The 20283-nt window shown below is 37.2% G+C and overlaps 1 protein-coding gene across 4 annotated transcripts in view; it reads left to right on the forward strand.

The window, feature by feature from the left end:
- The window catches only part of Pkia (cAMP-dependent protein kinase inhibitor alpha), a 70618-nt gene extending 52977 nt beyond the window's left edge, over nt 1-17641 (forward strand). For 3 of the 4 annotated variants that reach the window (XM_028890410.2, XM_028890414.2, XM_028890413.2), the window contains 2 exons: nt 11678-11855; nt 14271-17641. In XM_028890410.2, coding sequence (XP_028746243.1) covers nt 11678-11855; nt 14271-14350 — 258 coding nt within the window. In that variant the 3' untranslated portion in view covers nt 14351-17641. Of the gene's footprint in view, nt 1-3783; nt 3950-11677; nt 11856-14270 lie in introns of those variants that run through there. The other variant, XM_037202339.1, reaches the window with a different exon arrangement.
- Nucleotides 17642-20283: the final 2642 nt, after the last annotated feature.

Consider the following 20283-nt stretch of genomic DNA (forward strand, 5'->3'; position numbering starts at 1 on the left):
TAGTCACTGTTAATTGTGTTTTTATTCTCTTAAAGCTTGCCGGGCGGTGGTGGCGCACGCCTTTAATCCCAGCACTCGGGAGGCAGAGCCAGGTGGATCTCTGTGAGTTCGAGGCCAGCCTGGGCTACCAAGTGAGTTCCAGGAAAAGGCGCAAAGCTACACAGAGAAACCCTGTCTCGAAAAACCAAAAAAAAAAAAAAAAAAAAAAAAGCTAACCCACCTTCACAGTGAGGAATCTTGAATGTAAAGAGCATCTTCAAAGGATTAGACCAGATATGTGGAGTTTGAAGTAAGAAGGTTTTATAGACCAAACATAGAAATCAGGGAGGACTTACTGACTCTAATTAACATGTGTGATCAAATGATGATTGAAAAATCATGTTCTATAGCAATTTACATAGACAACCAGTTTGTGAAGTAATGTCTGTTTCAATATAGTGTAGAAATGGCTACATATTTATAAAGAAATATTGAGGTAAACTCTAAATAGAAAATTAAATAAGTTTAGCTTCTCATGTCCCAAAAGCATTATTGGAGAATGATTAATACTGATTGTGTGACTTAAAAATTCTAATCTGTTATTTCAGCATAAGAGAGCCATATTGATAACATTATTAAGACATTTAAATTTTCATTGTACACTTTCCAGTGTACCTGGCATTCTTTTTGAAGTTTTCAATATTCCTGAAGTACTCATGTTCATAAATTTCGCAGTTATTTTGTTATTTTTATGCTTATTATTATACATTAGACCAAACAAATAAACTTGACCTTCATTTGACTCTTCTTGTGAGCTTAAAAATGGAAAAGTAATCAATAATTTAAAAATGTGTCAGTGTCATAACCTATTTTTCGATTTTTTAAAACCACATTGTATCTATCACTTATTTATTGTATGTGTGTGTATACATGTGGATGTCAGAGGACAGCTTGTGGAATAGTTTCTCTCCCACCCCGCGAGGATCCCAGGAGTGGAGCTCAGCTAGCACTTAGGCTTGGGGGCAAGTGCCTTGACACCGTGAACCGACTTGCTAGCCCTTGATTTTCAAAAGCTAAGTATTTATCTGAACTACACAGGGGGAAGTACCTTACTTTAATGAGACAATATCTATGTTAAAAAGTATTTTTACTCCTAAAACTAATTTGGAGAGATTTACTTAAGGCGGACCATTACTAGCCTCAGGCTCTGAAAGCCGTTAGGATTTTGAAATTGGTAAATCCTGGTTTTCATTTTTATGTCGGTATTTCCACTTATTATGTAAGATATTAGAGAAATCAATTAAGCTGTCTGATTTAGTTTCTTCATTAGTAATGTACAGTGAATATTATTCATAGATAAATTAGCACTATTTCTGCCACTAATTAACTGTCTCAGCAGTGATATCACAGGGATTATATGACAGTCTTCAGAATATTCAATAAATGATATAGAAATCCCTCAAATAAGGGCAAAATAAATCATAGGAAGTCGTCAACTCTATTTTACAAAAGACATTGTAAACTAGCCATTGGCGAGATGACTTCTTCCCATGGGTGCAACTGAGACAATAGCTGTCTGTCTTGCTGAAGGATTCTTATTTATAATACGTTCTTGCTCTTTGCACTCCCCCTTTACCTAACTGAGGTAGCTTGAGATGTGTTGAACCTGTAAACCATGCATATTCATTTGCAACATTAGTTAAAAAATTATTTGATTAAAAAAAACTTAAAAACATAACTATTAATAAAAATGAACTAAGTTCAGTGTGCTAGAGATTGGTCAGTGCCTTCTGCTGCTGAGGTTACTGCTTAAATCCTCTGTTATAAATGAGAGCATATAAAGGCAGCTGGATAGCTGCTCATGCGTTGCTAGAGAAAAGGGAATTGAAGAAATTAATGTAGGAGGACCTGATCTTCCCCCTTAAAGCTATCTGGCTAGAGAAACATTAAAAACACAGAAATTGTCACTAGTAATGTTGGCTAAAGGGAAGTATTAACTGAGCAAAAGTATTTACGAGTACCCTTGAAGTCACTGGAGCCCTAAATAGAGTGAAAGTAGTTCCCAAAATAGATAGGGCCCCGGTTTTATTAACAGTTGTAAGTGACACTCTTTTGTTTTCAAGTTTTGACTGGCAAAACATTATGAGAGTAATGAAATTTAAGTTTTGTATTTTAGTAAAGAATTTAAGTTTTGATAAAAAAAATTGTGGAGAAGTGATTAAATAGAGATAAAATCAACCAACTTAAGAATTTATAAAAACACTATAAAATACATACACTAAAGCAAATACTAGGCTAACGTCTATACTAATGTTGACAATGTAAAATGGGAAAACTACCAACGGCTTTGAACTAATCAAACTAAGGACATGAACTTGCCAAAGAACCTACGTGTTTCACCACAACATACATTCAGTTAGTATTTTCTAAATGATGGACTTACTTAGAGTGTATATGACAAATCAATATCAAAGTATCAGTTTTATTGAGTCTCGGTCTTAGAGTGCACTTCTTTTCAGTATTTCATGTCCTAAAATGAGGAGGCCCATAAAGCCCCATTGTCCTGTGTCAAAAGACTCGGTTGTCTCTAGTAAATTTGTGACTGCTCAGGAAGAATCTAAACTGGCCCATTTTTTAACTGAATACCATTCCTGTTAGCATCTATATGAAGCAAACTCTGGTTATTTGAGCTTGGGTATTTTGCAATGGTTTTCTTGAAAATGAGTAAATGAGACGTTGTGAAAGTAATATCTAAGCTTTCACATGAAAATGATAATTTTTGGAAAATGTAGTCTCTGGTCCCATAAAGCTCTAAGTTTTAATTCCTAAAGACTTTATGATGATGCAGGTGGCATTAATAACCATTTTATATTATATAATTAAAAACACTGTCATTTGGAAAATTTTCCGACACAATGCCCAGTGAAACAATACATGCCAAAGGAGTGATTCTTGCTTGTGTGTGTGCACTGTGTGTATGCATTGTGTGTGTGTGTGTGTGTGTGTGCATTGTGTGTGTGCATGCACACATGTGCTTGCAAGGACAAAAGAGCCATTTACAATGCAAGGCAGATGTTAGACACATTAGTCAGACAGGGTGGAAAGCCTTTTGTTATGGTTTTATAGTCCACAGTATAAAAAAAATTCTACAGTTATCTGAAAAGAATATTCAAAGCCTCTTCACTTTCCAACCTAAGAGAAATCTGTGAGGGCCAGATTTTCTTCCCATAATTCAATGGGAGCAGCATATTGCAGTAAATCTAGTGCAGAAGCACACTGGAGAAACCAGCTGTCCCTGGTTAGCCAGACCTTTAGAAAAGCCAGAGTTACAAATGGAAAACGGGACAGAGTTCCTGCCATCGGTTTCTTTTGCTTTCAAAAACATTATTTCCTTTCCAATACAAATGTCTATGTAAATATATGATAGGGTTATTGGTATCGTTCAGCGAATTAATAAATACTTAAATTTGACCACTTCTTCATTTCGTACACAGTAAATCTTGGTAGATTTGTTCCACATAAATGAAAGCTCATTGGAGTTCTTGATCACCTTTCAGAATGCATGGAAATCTTAGACAACAAATGCCGATGTCTATCAAGCACTGAACACACTGCTAACTGCTCAGGGCCTTTTACAACAGCACAGGATTTCATTATTTTTAACACAAGCATTTTGTCAATGCATTTAAAGAGGGGAGCAAGAAAAGTTTTTTTTTTTTCTGCTTTTTACATTTAAACGTCTTTTTAAAAGAGAAGATCATATTGTTCACATTAGAGAGACGTCTTCAGTATTTGTGGAGGCAGTCCCTCCACTTTTCTTCCAAGTCTGTGAGTCTCATTTCATGTGTCCCATTTACAGAAGTAAAATTAGCATGTTCTCCAGTCACCGCTTGGCTCATGACTCAATGTCACTATAAAAACCATCTTCGCAGCTTCATAGGCTCCGCTTCTTCTCCTTCAGATAGGAGGCGTAAGTACCTGCCGCTGTGAGGCTCCCAAGCTTGACCTAAGTCTGTAGGTTCTGCTGGAGTAAAGCCTGGCTTATGTCCATGAGTAATTGCATTATAATATTGGAATAATTAAAGGGTGTATCCTAGAGAGAATGGGGCTGGCTCGAGGTGTGGGGAGCATGCTTATTTTTTATTTGTAAATTTTGATTGAATTGCATTAAATGTCATTTTTAATTTAAATTTTCAAATTCAATTTAACATTGGATAGCTCAATATTTAAAGAATAAAGTATCTTCCCCCCACTACATACTTAATATAATTTTGTGTTTGTATAACTGGGTACAGAAACCCACCATATTCCTTGTCTATATCTAATAAATTATCATTAGTTAATGTTTAGAAAATTCTATACAGAGCAGCACACATAAGAACTAGAGTTCATTATTACTATATTTTTCAAGGGTTTTCTCTTTATTTTATATAGTCAGAATATATGCAAATTGCTCCTCTGTTATACCGCTGTCAGGTTCTGGCATTTTTTTTTTTGATGATGTTGTTTTCTTTTCTCTTCTTTCTTTCTTTTCTTTCTTCCTTCCTTCCTTCCTTCCTTCCTTCCTTCCTTCCTTCCTTCCTTCCTGTTCCTTTGTATCTGTTATAACTTTTTGGAGATAATTCTCCAGAATTTCATAGCCAAAGTTCATTTTCCATGAAGTAATATGTTTGTTATATCTCTGAATATTTGGTTGCTGAATTAATAGACCTGTGCCTAAATAGTTGCTTCAGAGGAAAAGACATTGCATATATGAAAGCAAGTACTTTTGAGAACCTAAGAGTAATAATAAAAATTATTATCATGGAAAGACATACATAGAGTTCAAAGCAATGATGTATTTTGTTCAAAAATGATATCCCATTCCTTCTGCCTTGCATGTTTAGATGTGCTACTTTTTAGTTACTGTTTTTTTTATCATAAAATAAATCTATTGTTCATCAAAAAAGTATTATAAAAGTATTATAAAAACATCATTTCCTATTAATAGCTAGTACAATAATTAAGGCAATAATAACTAAATCCCTAATATTTAGTTTACAATTTACTTTAGATGTGTAGAGTGTGTACATATAAATATATACCAAAAACATTTAAGAGGTGGGCTTTTATTCAACTGTTCTCATTGTCACTCACTCACTCAAATGTAAGCTGCATGTGGCCATTTGAAGATAATTGCAATATGCCTTTATAACTTCCATACCCATGTTTGTCCCAGCATATGCCCATTAGCTAAGAGTGCACTAAATGAAAGTTCAAAGTTGTCAGTTCTGCTCACATGGGTACCTTCCCATGGGAAACGTAACCACTCTTCTCTGCTTCCTTTTTGATACTTCAAATCTCCGTAAAATCAGCAGCAGTGGAGCGAGTTAGACAAACCCTACATACGTCATTATGCAGAGAAAACAAGTTAGGGGGGAAAGCCAAGGACTGCTTTAATAAAATAAGGCCTGGCTTTTAAGCCATGGTCCTGTATATGATTTCAGGGTCACTTAAAACACTTAAAAATGCTGCCGGGCAGTGGTGGCACACGCCTTTAATCCCAGTACTTGGGAGACAGAGGCAGGCAGATCTTTGTGAGTTCGAGGCCAGCCTGGTTTACAGAGCGAGATCCAGGAAAGGAGCAAAGCTACACAGAGAAACCCTGTCTTGAAAAAAAAAACACTTAAAAATGAGCTATTGATTTTTACCTCTTTTTATTTTATTTTGCCAGATGATAAATAATAGCAAGTGTGTCCTTTCTTTTAAGTCCATGTTTTGAAACAACTATTTTAAAAAGACAATCACTAAGAATAGAAATTACTGTGGAAAAGCTTATTTCTCTAGCTCCATTTCTCCTTTAGTACTTACAAGTGTGTTCACCAGGCTGATATGTTTATTCAGCTCTAAACCTCCAGGTTCATGTAGAAATTATACATCATGTTGCTAATGTTGTTCTAGCTAATGACAATATATTTATAACTATAAGATTGAATTACTGCAAAGTCAAAACATTATTACTGACCCAGAAACAGCCTCATAAAGGAAAAGGAATGTGCTGGAACTTTATGAACCTAAGTTCCAAAAAACTTAAGTAACAAGGTAAAGATAGGCAATAGGTTGACTTATATGGGCTCTGTGTATAGAATCATACAGGTTGGAGTGGGTAAGTTTTTAGGATTTGTTAATTTGACATCTTCAGGAAGCAGGGGCATTTTCTGTGACTGCTGATGAAAGATAATTCATCATTTCTATTCACACTTTTATTTAGCTCTAACTATATGCAAGTGACTATGTTAGAAATTGCATACTATAAAAGAAATAACAAAATGCAGGTCCTTTTAAAAATAGTGTTATTGTTAGCTGGTAAATAAAATAATGGGATTCATATTGACATCTTTATGTACACAGCACTTTGTTTTACTCATGTCTATCACTCTATTCCCCTCTCCCTTCTTCCCATCCTCTTCCTTTCTGCCCCCCCCCCCCTTCTCTTCAAAGGATTCCACTTCTGCTATCTCTCATATTCATTCCACAATTGAGGGTATACACAATATTACCTCCATCCCATTAATAAGTTCTTAATTTGTTGTAGATTGCCATCTGTCTAGAAAGAGAGGTCACCATAATGCTGTCATTGCCTGTACAGAGAAAGTCCAGGTTCATGAAGTGCTGTCTGAAGACAGGGAGGGTAGAAAAAGGAAGACGAGTTTGGGCTGAATTTTGAGGGCTCAGTCTGTTTCACCAAGCAAATTTATTTGGGAACTGCATTCCAGGTGGAACAACAGATTTGAGCAAATGCACCATCACAGATCTCTGAAAAACACTGTGCTATATTTTGTAAAATACCAAGCATGAACGTGAGTGGTGAAGTAAAATCTGCAAAAGTAAGAGCCATTCAGATCATGGAGAGCCTTAAATGGAATTCTCACTTTCAGAATTTGTAGACTATGGGTGAGGCTTTGGAGGGTTTTGAGGATGGCCTGAGATCACCCTGGAAGCAGCATTCTAAACAGAGTGAAAATGTAAGTGATATAAAAAAAAAGTCAATATTTATTGAGAAATGGTTAGATATTGATTTCACCAGTGAGAGCTAAACAAAAATGTGCTAAACAAGGTGTATGATGTTACAGCAACTGATGATGGTATTGGAGATGAAATAAAATAAAACCAATAGCATGTCTCAAGAAAAAAAAGAAGGAAGAAAGGAAACAATTCACCAGTAAAAGACAATACAGAGAGATATTTAGGAGAAGAACTTTGAGAAAACTTACAGCCAGAGTCCTATATCCTTTTAGGAAGCAATGATGGAGCCATCACTGAAAACAGACAGTGTCTGATGTTTAGATTGGAAAGGGCTGGGAATAGTTCCCATGGATCAGAGCACAAGGAAATGTCACCTAGAGGTGAATAAGAGAATCAGTGCAACTCTGCCTACAGACTAATAATAGTCAGAAATGTCTAGTTGAGCCAATTGGCACAATTTTGTAACTTTTCCTGGTAACAGCCACCTGGTAGTGAGATCAAAGAAAGTGTACTGGGCTGTTTTCTCAGCATGAAACATAGGTAGGAAGGCATTGATCACAGTAGACCAAAGGGACTTCCTAATGCTTAGATGAAGAGACATGAACTGGTGGGTAACTGATTCACATGGCACTCCACCTAGCAAGACTGAAGTTAAAGGTTTTGAAGGAATTAAAGAGTGGTTCCATGTGAAGAACTGATTCGCAAAATATGAGAGGAAAGGGATGAAAGAGGTGACAATGGCCAGGGTAGGGGATTTCCAAATACAGGATTTTAGAAATGAGGTAGTTTTAAGTACCATTGTTATCATCCTTTCACTTCAAGCACATCAATTATCACATTATCTACTACCCTTCTTTACCAATTAGTAATTATGAACAAGATGGTTAAAGGTTTCTCAGTAATTCACTCTATGACTGGATGGCAGAGCAACAACCACAGCCCAAATTCTAGTTACTTTGATGAGGGAAAATATGTGGTGTAGAGAGCTGATAAAGTTGGCCAATGGTTTCATTGTTTTCTGATGATAGGTTCTGATGCCTTGAAGCTATAGCAAAACACCATGGTAGTTCCATGTGACATCAGAGCATACACACCTTGTATTATCCAGAAAGCTAAGAAAGAGGAAGAGGAGGACCCAGGGTCCTAAGACCTCCTTCAAGGTTATGCTGTCTATGATCTAACTCTCTTCTATTAGACGGTACCTTCTAAAGGTTCCACCACCTCCAATAGTAACATGAACTGGGACCTAAGTGTCTGTGATACATGGTATCCTGGTAAATTGTAATGTGCTCTTTAAGCTTATTGAGACAACTCTTCAAGAATGAGAACAGCTCCCTTGTCCCAGACACAAAGTGTCTAGACTGCCCTATCATAGAGCAGGCTAGTCCCCTTGCTCTTTGACATAGAGAAAGGAAGACAGCAAACAGCCAATTATAATTAAATATGTTGCATGTATATGTTTTTAGGGATGACTACTTGATGTTAGAAAATCAGGGGTCCATTCTTAGACTAATTCTCCATCTCTCAGAGGTCATTAACTGCCTGTAAGTCTCCATCTAGGAGTGGAGCCCATGAGATTTCTGCCTTCCATGTTGGTGTGTCAGCTGGTTTTGTCATTGTTCAGGTCGTGTTTAGGCATCCACATTGTTGAGATTTCATGGGTGAAGCTTCCCTGTCATATATAGAAGACATCTCCCAGCACAGCAGGTGCTCTGGTACTCTGACCCTTATAACCCTTGTGTCCTACCTTCTGCCGTGTTCCTGAGTGTTTGATGTGGGCGTTGTGCTGTGGATCTATCAGTGAGAGCTGGCCACCACACAGTCGGTTGTTCTCTGCATTTGACCAGTTGTGGCTTTCTACAGTGATCTCCATATTCTGTAAAAGGAAGTTTCTTTGATGAGGAGTGAGAATTACACATATTAAGGAACAGTAAACAGACTCAGAGACTGTACTTACACATTTATTCATTTACCTCCATGAATGCGTACATAACAATAATAATTAAAAAAGATCATGAAGTTGAGAAAGGACAATTGGGACATGAGAGGAGTTAGAGAGATGGGGGTAATTATATAAATACGGTACATTTATATAAAATAAAAATGAATTTAATTTAATAAAAATGTACCCTTAGTGACAGCTAGAAGATAAACCATTTCCAACAGAGGCTACTATTATCTAATAGTATACAAACGTCCATGTGGGACCTGGTGGCAGAAACTCACCCAAGAAGACCTGCTCTGCCCTGCTCTGCCCTGCTCTGCCCTGCTCTGCCCTGCTCTGCTCTGCTCTGCTCTGCCCTGCCCTGCTCTGCCCTACTCTGTTCTGCTCTGCTCTGCCCTGCTGTCAGTCTCCCAATCTGCAACTCCAGCATGGCTGTTTCAGTAGTTTCCCCACTCATTCTTGTCTAAGAATCTTACTTGATGTCACTAACTGAACTACTCCAACAGTTTTCATTAGGTGTTGAAAGAGCCCAATTTTATGATATTCTGCTATCTATATGTTTCCTCTATCTTCTATTTGCTATTTCTTCTTTTTCTTTTGCTTGCTATATACTTAATAGGCTCATTCATTTGAAACCCAAACTACACCTATCTTAGATAATTCTCCATATGGACTAGCATCCAACACATGGGCCTTTAGGGGGCATTCAGTATCTTGATTGTTTCAATATTCAAGTTTATGTATTGTGGATTTTGTCTGGGAAGTTCACTTTAATTCACTCTGCTAATTCAAAATTATATTTCAAGGACTATGTTACTCATCTCAAGCCATTGCTTGTCTCTAGGACAGAAGAGTCATCTTCCTGGATGTATTTGATCATTGACAATGTTTCATCATTGGCAGCAGTACTTGATCATTGGCAATGTTTAGAATTCCTGATGTAGGGTGATGATAGAATAAAAACTGTATTTGAATCTGTTTCTCAAGTATTCTTAGCTCTGTAGATAGTATACTTGCTGAATGCTCACCTCTGGACTGGACCACTTCATCAATCCTACCTTATTTTCAATTCAGCTCTAGAATATTATGAGAAAAGAGAATTTTAGGATATAAACCATGTAGAAACAAGCTATGGCCTGTGGGCTAAAGCTGGTCTTATACCATTTTCACAAAGCTCTTACTACATTTATTAAACTTATTATCTATGACTGTTTTAGACTATAAGTCAACATTGAGCAGTTGGAATAGAAGTCAAAGTATTGCTATTGAATCCTGAGCACAAGAAGGGTCCTAGATTCCTATTCCTTTGTTCTTACTTTTATTTTTGATGGCCTTGGGGTTGAAAGCAGGACATTGTGCACATAACATATATGTTCTACCACAGAACTATAACACTATCCCTTCAGAATTGTGGTTTTTTAAATAATTAAAAAAATATTTTTTGCTCTTATAATTACATCATTTTCCCTCTTCAACTTCCTCCCTCCAACTCCTTCCATACATCCTGTAGATCGCTCCAATTCATGGCCTATTAATTGTTACATATATACAAAAATACATAAATATGACTTGCTCAGCCTGTGTAATGTTACCTGTATGTATATTATCTTAGGACTGACCACTTGGTATTGGATAACCAGTTGAGAGTCTCTTCCCTGGGAAAGACCATTTCTCCAATGACACTCCCCAACTACCTATATTTCCTTGTCTAGGGTTGAGGTCCCATGAGCTTTCCCCCTTCTATATTATCACATCCATTGGTCTCATTAGTTCAGGTCTTGGTTAGGCAATGCAGTAGTTTGAATAAGAATGGTGTCCACAGTCTCATATATTTGAAAGTCTAACCACCAGGAAGTGGAGCCAATTTAAAGTATTAGAAAGATTAGGAGGTATGGCCCTAATGTTGGAGGAAATGTGTTCCTAGGAGCAGGCTTTGAGTTTTCAAAAGCCCACACCAGGCCCAGTGTCCCTTCTGACTGTGAATCAGGGTGTAGAACTCTCAGCTACTTCTCCAGCACCATGTATGCCTGCATGCTGCCATGCTCCACACCATAATAATAATGGAATAGCCTCTGAAACTGTAAGCTAGCCTTCAATTAAGTGCTTTCTTTTATAAGAGTTTCTTTGGATGTATTGTCTCTTCACAGCAATAGAACAGTAACTTTGACAGGAAGCCATGTTGATGACACTTCATCAAAATATAGCTTTTCTGACATTTCTAGTAGTTGAGTCTTACACCAAACTTTCTGTTCCTTTGGCTCTTACAACCCAACTCCCAATCTCTTCAATAATGGTCCTTGAGCCATACGTTCAGGAACTGGGTTGTGTATGTATCCACTGGGACCGGGCACCAAAGGATCATTTATTCTTTGCTTTTTCATTGGTTTTGGTGTTCTGTAATGGTATCCATTTCTTTCAAAAGGAAGTTTTTCTGACAAAACGTGAAAACTACATGTATCTGTGAGTGTAAGTGTAAACATTGGCAGTCAGGGAGGTGTTGGTTACAGCCAAGATATGTGTGCCACTACTGCACCCTTAGGGAGTTTCTGCCATGCTGGTCATTTTTGTGGTTTGATATAAACACTTCAGACAAGAATCCAAACCCTACTTCTAAGCACTTATTTCTCATTCATTTTATAAGCCATTCATTTCATAAGCCATTCATTTAATACTAATGTTTCTCTGTCAAATGTTCACCATTGATTAGAATTACATTCACCAATTAACTTCCCTTTCTTTCTTTTGCAGTCCCTGCTATGTGGATATTTGTTAGCAATGACTGATGTGGAAACTACATATGCAGATTTTATTGCTTCAGGAAGAACAGGTAGAAGAAATGCAATACATGATATCCTGGTTTCCTCTGCAAGTGGCAACAGCAATGAATTAGCCTTGAAATTAGCAGGTCTTGATATCAACAAGACAGGTGAGTCACTTTATGTAGACCTTTCTAGGAACATGACATGAAGTGATCTGACATTTCCCTACATGAGATTAGGACACATACACATAAACACACACACACACACACACACACACACACACACACACACATCAGATGACACAATTAAAAACAGTTCAAACAAGATGAAAGTCTCAAATTAGTTCCTCAATCCCTCCTTTTTTTCAGTGACTTATCATGAAAGGGTTCCCTACATCCATTGAAAAAATTAAAACACATGATCAAAAAAATTCAGTATCTACAAAAGCTTTGAAATTACTTATGGAGAAGCTTTAATAGAGTTAGGACTCCTGTCATGAATAATAATACTGGCTATCTCCTACATTTTGTACATATTTTAAAAGATTCACAACTGAGTCAGGCAGACCTTAATTCAAAGCATCATTCTAAAAGAGGTGCCCTAACCCATTTTTAGTGAGAATGGAAATAAAAATGTTTGTTACATAAGTACTATTTAGATAAAATGGTTTTTAAATTTTCATAATTGAATGGTTTTGTGGGGGAAAAATGTGTCTTAGTACTTATCCAAGTCACTTGACTTTACTAGTGAAAAAGAAAAGAATTAATGCATTAAAATATTTGATAGCCTTAATTCTGAGTATTAAAATAAGTTCTTTAATAGTTCCCCTATGCATAGCTTCTTCAAATTTATTAAAAAAGACTTGCACAAAATAATCATTAACTATGAAAAGAATTCACAATCAAAGAACCACAGTGTTGTGTACACAAAAGCAACCTATAATTTCTGACTCTGTAGCATTCAATATGGCTTCCCTATAAGAATAAACGTGTGAAAGCCTTCGGACTGTTGGACAATGTGTAAGGTTATGTACATGATTTTAAAAAGGCAGAATGTCATTCAGTTACTAAAGGTCAGTATATCATAGGCACCCTTTCAGTTTTAGATTAATGATAAATGTTGGCATCATGGCTGTGGACTGCATGGACCTGCATGTTTTAGGGCTCATCGCTTCCTTGCCGTTTTTGTATATACTTAACTCTGGAAGCAATTTGGAAAAAGACTATAGGGCATTATTTCATTTTATGGTCTTGAAATGAGTAAATATATTTTTCTGTGGTCTAGAAATTATTCCAGTTTCTTTTCATAGATTTATATTTTAATTTTTACTTGAATATTCAATTTTAAATGACTGCACAAATTTCAGAAAGCCTTAATATCGGACTTTTGACCCATGGAGTCATTTCTTCTGTTTTGCCTGTCACTCAGAATTGTTAGACTCAAGACTTTCATGCAAGAGAACATACTAAATTACTATAAGTAATTTTAATAGTAGTAATATTTATGTTCATAAAACAAAGTAAAATATAAGTCTGCACTAAATAAATTATAATTATATAATTGAAAAAATATTCAAACATATTGCTGGTCATAACATATCTTCTTTTCTAAACAGCTCTGCCTTTGAATCATAAGTATCTAAGCCCTTGCAAATTTTTTAGTTTCTCTTCAAATCATTAAGTTTCAAAGTAGGCAAGCTGTTAACAACCCTGACTTTACCATTCTCCATGCAAAAAAGAAATACACATAAAAGTCGAAACTATAAAACGTGATATACATTGAAACAAATACAGTACTTCTGAAGATTTGGAGGGACTTAGTTCATCACTTCTGTCTCTGTTTTCTTATAATATATATTTAACAATACCACTATTTCTTGATCAGTTAACAAACATTTAACAATGTCTATTTGCAGTGTATTGCTAAATCCTGAACAGTATCTTTAAACACCATCTTCATGGGAGTCAGGGTCCTCAGTCTGTATTTACACAGTTACTTTCATCCTTCATTATTCTGCTGTCTGGCATCTGCCTGAATCTGACTCCCATCCTGTGGTTAGGACAGATCAGAGACCAGCAAACTGTTGGACAAGAGACTGACCAACTATCAAAAATCCTTTCCATCTTCCACTGTTACTTTAAGTTTTGAATTAATAAAATATTTGAGAAATCAGGTGGATAATCCTAAAGTTATATAAATGATAGGAAAGGTAAATTTTAACTATTTCTTCCAATTAGAGGGTCAGGACACAATCCCTCCTGTGGTTTCTGGAGATTGTAAAAGCACATTTAAGAGTATTGAGCTTGGTTATGAGTTTTCCTTTATCAAAAGCACAGCCAGTCACAGATTAACCGAACATTTCGTAAGTTATTTGTTTCTGACTTTTGTTCCGATGTCACAGAAAGTGCCAAGCTCTGAATGCTTACACTATTTTCTTGGTCGTGCACTACCAAAAACCACATTTGTCTCCATAACATGTTCAGACTTTGTGGATATATGTCTAAAGTCTCCAACATCATACAGTAAGAGTCGGTAAGCATGAGCTCTTCTTTACCCTCCGTTTTCATTGTCCTTTTCAGAAGGTGAAGATGATGGACAGAGAAGCTCCACAGAACAAAGTGGGGAAGCCCAAGGAGAAGCCGCCAAATCTGAAAGCTAACACTCCATTCTGACCTTCACCGACACCTGACAGTGTGGCGAATCTCCTGACGTTGCTCGGATGTATTTGCTGCCATGGGTGGAGAGGAGGGGAAGAAAATGGCTGTGCTGCATGGCAAGAAGCTGTTCGTTGCCATGTTAAAAGTGGGGGCCGGGCCTGTGTCTGCAGACAGCCTTTTCCCTACCTCTGTCATTAGCAATGGTTGAAATCACCTGGCCTGTGCTCGGATATCGTTTTTGTATGGGTCCTTTCACTTGACCATATAATGAAATGCTTGTAGAGAGTAGCACCGACCTCGCTGATGATTCCTGTAGCATCTGGCCCCTCGTGATGTCAGAGGATTTAATTGTGTCTAATTGAAAAGGGTTGGTTGAACCCCAGAGTTTAACTATCTCTGGCTGGAGTAGTCACCCAGTAAAAGAACCATCCAGAGAGCACTGTTAGCATTCTGTCCCTGTGTGTTAGTGCTGTGTTATTTACACTGTTTCGTATCGTACAGTAGACCTGCTCAGCACTGCCCTTTGATTGCGTGTGTGAAACAAAATGATATACATTACTGTGAATTTTTATACCACTCATTTTTTAAAGGGCTGCCTTTTTAATTTTCCATAGTGTTGTGGCGTGCACAGGGAAGAACATACTTTTGTAAAACACTACTTTCCTCTTGAGAACTGTGTGCTGACAATGAAGTCCACCAGATTCACCGAGAGCCCTTTGCTTTATTACACAGGCATTTGGAGATATCCATTAATGTGAATATTGCCTGAGTTCAGTCTTCTCGGTATCTGCACAGCCAAGAATTCTGTCTATCAATATTGACTTTATTTCTAAATAAGAAGTTATTTCAACGAATTTTAATTTTTAATACTAAGAATTTTTGAAAATTGAGAAAGTGGAAAAAAGAAAGCCAGATAATTCTAATAACTGGAAATACTGTGCTCTGTGGATCAGTTTTGTCACACTGTTGTGTGCTATTGTTTAAATCTGGAGGATGGCTCATGAAGAAAGTACTCTCCTCCCCACCCTGTGGGTGACAGTCCAAAACATGAAGCCCTGTCTTGTGTTCTACCATGTCCTTTTTCAGCCCTTTCATATCCAGATGTTATTATGCACTTTTTAATGTTTGTAAACTTTTACTAATAATTAGTGTGACTTGCATTCTGATACAATAGTTATCACCTAACCACACTTTTACTGATGCTGTTGATGGCCTATGGTGTGTTTTGACATCGTGATTCTTGTATGGAAAATTTTTGTGGCCTGTGTAACCCTTCTGGTCAGTATTATGAAACCAACTGTCTGTGGTAATAAATAAGGATTCAGTAAGATGCCCAAGGTTCATGAATTGTGGGACAAATAACAGATGACAACAAAAGATCCCCGAAGTGTCCTGGAGGACATAGCTGCAGTTCCAGGGTAAGTAGAGAGCAATGTTTCAACATGCCGTCTGTGAGGCTGTCAGGAACTCGCCCTGTCTCTGTAGATGCTCACAAGGTGGAAGGTATGTCCGATCATGTCTTCCTTTACAGTGCATTTTTTACTGACTGGGAGGACATGAGTCTCATTTAGTCCCCAAATGGATGTTTTCCAGAAAAACAAGGAATGTTAAGTATGACTTTCTGGATATAGAACAACAAACAGATTAAGTATGAAGGCCTTGCTTTGATCCAACTCATTGGAGGCTAGTTAGGAGTGAAACAAATCTATCTATTGATAGACTCAAACATGTGAGCAGAAGCTTCTGGGCCAGGTTAGACAATCTTTGATAGTCTATTTAAAACATTCAACAGTTTTCAATGTCCTTGTTTAATTATCCTTATAGCCTCCTTGTGAATATGAAGTTCATTCTTAAAGTTGTGGAATTCCAAACTGATTTCACATGTGCTTTGTAAAGTTTAAAACCAGTGCTGAGTCTATGTGGAAGGTTTATATCCCTGTGTGATATACTATTACTAATGCATGTGGTGCCATGCTTGTCTTCAAATATATAAGTAGTGCTAAATGGAGAAGTCATATGGAGCTTTTGATTTTGTTTGGCCTCTTACTCTTTGTGTACTGTATTCAAACCCAGTGGTATTCTCAAGCTGTAAAGGAAAAAAAAAAAATCAACATTCTCAGTCTCCCACATTGTATCAATTTTGTTTGGCAAAAGTGCATAGAATCTCCTAATTTTCATTTAATATCTGTTATTTGCAAGTAAATAATAATGCATAGGGAATGAATCTGTAATGACAGACAGAAGAGGTGACAACCCAAACAAGTGCTTGTTAACCCCTCCAGCTGACTCACTTCAGAACCTTTCTTTCAGCTCTTCAAATGCACCATTTAGAGATCAGCCTTTCTCTCCTTCCACACATTGGGAAGTGAACATGAATAAGGACTGATTTTTGCAAGATTAGAAAGCTAATTTGAGCCCATGTTTCTCTATCAACAAAATTTTATTCCACATGTCATAAAATTAAAGCTAATTACACAGCATGTTTCTCTGTATAGAAAATGTTAGTGATGCATTCACTCAGCTTGTGTTTTACAAAGAAGGAACGTGAATTTCAAAAGGGACTTGCCTTTCTTGTGATTTGCAAATGAATCAATAACACATGTGGCTAAGCCCACTTTTATTTTTGTTTTATGTTTTTCTTTTTAAAATATTCAATTATAGCTTATTTTGAGAGTTTACTTCTGGCATGTAAACTGAAAATTTACATAGGTTTATGTTATAAATGTGTATCAATATTCTATGCTTTTTTATTTAATTACCGAGAAACGCAAAGATTTCCGTTTTTGATACATTAATGATAAGTGAGAAGTTGTTGAATTTACCTTTTTTCAACCGAGAGCATTTTTATGTCAATGCATGTTAATCTCGAGTTCACAGAAATGCTCTCGACTCTGTTCAAGAAATCACAAAATTCATTTTTCAAGGAATCCTAACATAGCAGCCCACTGTTGATGCCCTACCACTGAATCTTCCTCAGACATGGCATCAAGGTACCATTTTAGAAAATGAATGGCATTTCTATTTCTTCTCAGAGAAATAATAAAAGAAAAAAAAGATGTAACTGTTGGGCAGTAGGCTTCTGAGTTAATCCTGCAGTAGTAAGGAGCAGATGTGTAGTCATTAAATGAAAAGAAGAAAGGATCCATATTTGATGATGTCTTAGACGCCCTGCATTGTTCTTTGACTGAAGAATGGCAGCCTTGGAAGTCACTTGTGAGCTTCTATGACTTTTGTATTTAGCAATGTTGCATGCTCACACAATTGATATTAAAAGCAGCACTTGTTTTCTGAAATGCAGTCTATCAAGAGTATTTCTTTATTGTATACAAATACATGGTGCCAGAGAAAGGGCTGTAAAAGAGAAACTCAAAGCTTGAGGCATCTTGTAGTGTATGTCCCCAAGTCTCCTGATGTCACATCCCTGTCCTTTACCCTAGGAAGTTCTGCTTCACTCTACTGTAGTAGCCCAGCACCCCAATTTTGTCTCTGCCATAGCTGTCCCTCTCAAATCTGAAATGCCATCACACTTACACTTCTTACTTGGTTATCTGAAAGAGAGATTTTAAACATGCTGAAAGTTTTTAAAACATTCTCCAGCACACCCCAACACACACACACACACACACACACACACACACACACACACACACACACACTCAGAGAGAGAGAGAGAGAGAGAGAGAGAGAGAGAGAGAGAGAGAGAGAGAGAGAATCTATTACACTCCTTTTCCCTAAATTAACTTCTTACATGATTTTTGGTAACTTTCTTCCCTCCTACCCACATGTGAGAACTAGTGCAAGGCCTGAGGCCCCACATTGCCCCCTCTACTATAAGGAATTCAGATGAATCAGCAATGGCATACATTGTTAGAGACAGACCTCTTCACTGTGTTGAGGATGGCATTTGGTGTCAGGAGCTATTTGACTAGACCTTCCTTTATCTTTGTGGTATTCTCTTTTAGTTACAATACTTTTATCACATGCAGGTAGAAAAGACCAAGAAGAAAACCATGTAAGATTCAAGTGAAATTAGCCACTCACCAGGCAGGATCCAAAGTCTCCAGGCCAAATGGGCCTTGTAATCAAATCTGTCTTACTCAAGCTACTGAAACAAAACACACCTGGGAAACACTTCCTCTGTGTAATTCTCATGTCTGTCTAATTTAGGATGTTAGGAGTGGGGATCCTGGCTCTTGCCAGGTATAAAATCACATCAACACAATGATCTCAGTGTGACTCACTATCTGTTTGCATCGTGTCTGGTCTCCTTCCACAAGAAGATGAACATTTCCTCAGCATCTTCCTTCTGGGCAGGACTGCGTTGTCGCTTTTTCTCTTCGGTGCCTGCAAGTTCTATATTGTCTTTCTTGCACGCCTGCTCAATTTCAGATCAGCCAAATGTCTTTATTCACCTTTTAGATTGTGCTAAAATATGTCTAGCAATGTTTACTCATTGTTTGCAGTGGTCGCCTTGGCACAGGTACTTTGTAGGTCTCTGATTCCTGAAGGAACGGGGAAGCTTCCTGCTTCCTAAGATTTATTCCTTCATCAGAGACCATTAATTTTCTCACAACCTTTATAGAAGGCAAGTTAATTGTCTTTTTTGTGCTAATTTTGCCTTTCCATAAAGGTGCTCAAGTTTTCATGTCACCCCCTTTAGATTCACTCCTTATATTTCTCAAAACTATGATCTCTGTTTCCTGTTTTCTTGCATTTCCTCCTCATCTATCTTTCTGCCTTATGACTTACAGCATCTCTCACCATTAATAGCTCCTAGATACATAGTTGTCACTGATGTCTGAAATTTCTGAAATATAGACATTAAAGAAGAAATATTGAATCAGGGGACTAATGTCAAAATGTGTATATAATTTTTAATTGATCTCTACATGACAGAATATAGCAGAACTAGCAGAACATTGTGTCTTCTCCAAGGTAGAATCTACATATTCCACAAAACGCGTTCCCTCCGCAGAACACATTCTGAGATGTACACATGTCGCTACTCCATGACCATGGTCTCCCCATTATGATTGTTGGCTACATCCTCAGACCCCACAGCACCATTTCTTCATATGGGGTGTTTTCCACATATAGGGAACATCAACCTCAAACTTAGCCATCTAGAGATGGCCCAAGTCATCCTGTAAGTGCTGCTGGCAGTTTTACTCTGGGATGAGTGATAATGGTACCATCAGCTCTTTGCAAGAGCACTCATGCTTTGGTAAAATGGAGCCTCCTTGTACTTGGAGTTAGGCCTAACAACAGGCTTCATTTGCATTCATAGGTTTGTTTTGGTTTTTTGTTTGTTTGTTTGTTTTTTGAAAGTGTGCTTACTTATTGAGTGTTGTTTTCTAATTACTCATTCTTTCTGATCACTTCTTCATTCTCTACTTCCCTACTAAATATTGTTCTTCCATAGTAGTCAATCTATTCCAAGTGTGTGTGTGTGTGTGTGTGTGTGTGTGTGTGTGTGTGTGTGTGTACACGACAGGGGGAGTTAGCAGCTAAAATGAACCCGTGGGATTGAAATCAGGCCACTAGAGTTCTACCAGCTCCTGCCTGTTCTGTGCTAATTTCCTCCATCAGCATCACATTCACCATAGTAGGTCTCATATTCTCTTCTCTGGTGTGCAAGTTACTCCCATTCATCTGACCTATTGGACAGTTGGACATAGGCTTTCCAAAATATGCAAGTCAAGAAAAACCATTTATTTTTTAAATATCACATTCTATATGCCACCTTGATCAGGGAAAGCATTTTCCTGTTCTTAAAATTGTTTTCTTGCTTATTGACTCATTCTCATTAACTTTTTCAGATGATGCATCCTTAAATCTTTTCTCAAAAACTTTAAAGTTTACAATCTTCTTGACTTGTTTCCCCTTTTCAATATCCCACTTGTAAGGAATTAGATATCCCCTGTTCCTTATTCTC

This window comes from Peromyscus leucopus, chromosome 2 (genome assembly GCF_004664715.2).
Source record: "Peromyscus leucopus breed LL Stock chromosome 2, UCI_PerLeu_2.1, whole genome shotgun sequence".
Classification (NCBI taxonomy): domain Eukaryota; kingdom Metazoa; phylum Chordata; class Mammalia; order Rodentia; family Cricetidae; genus Peromyscus; species Peromyscus leucopus.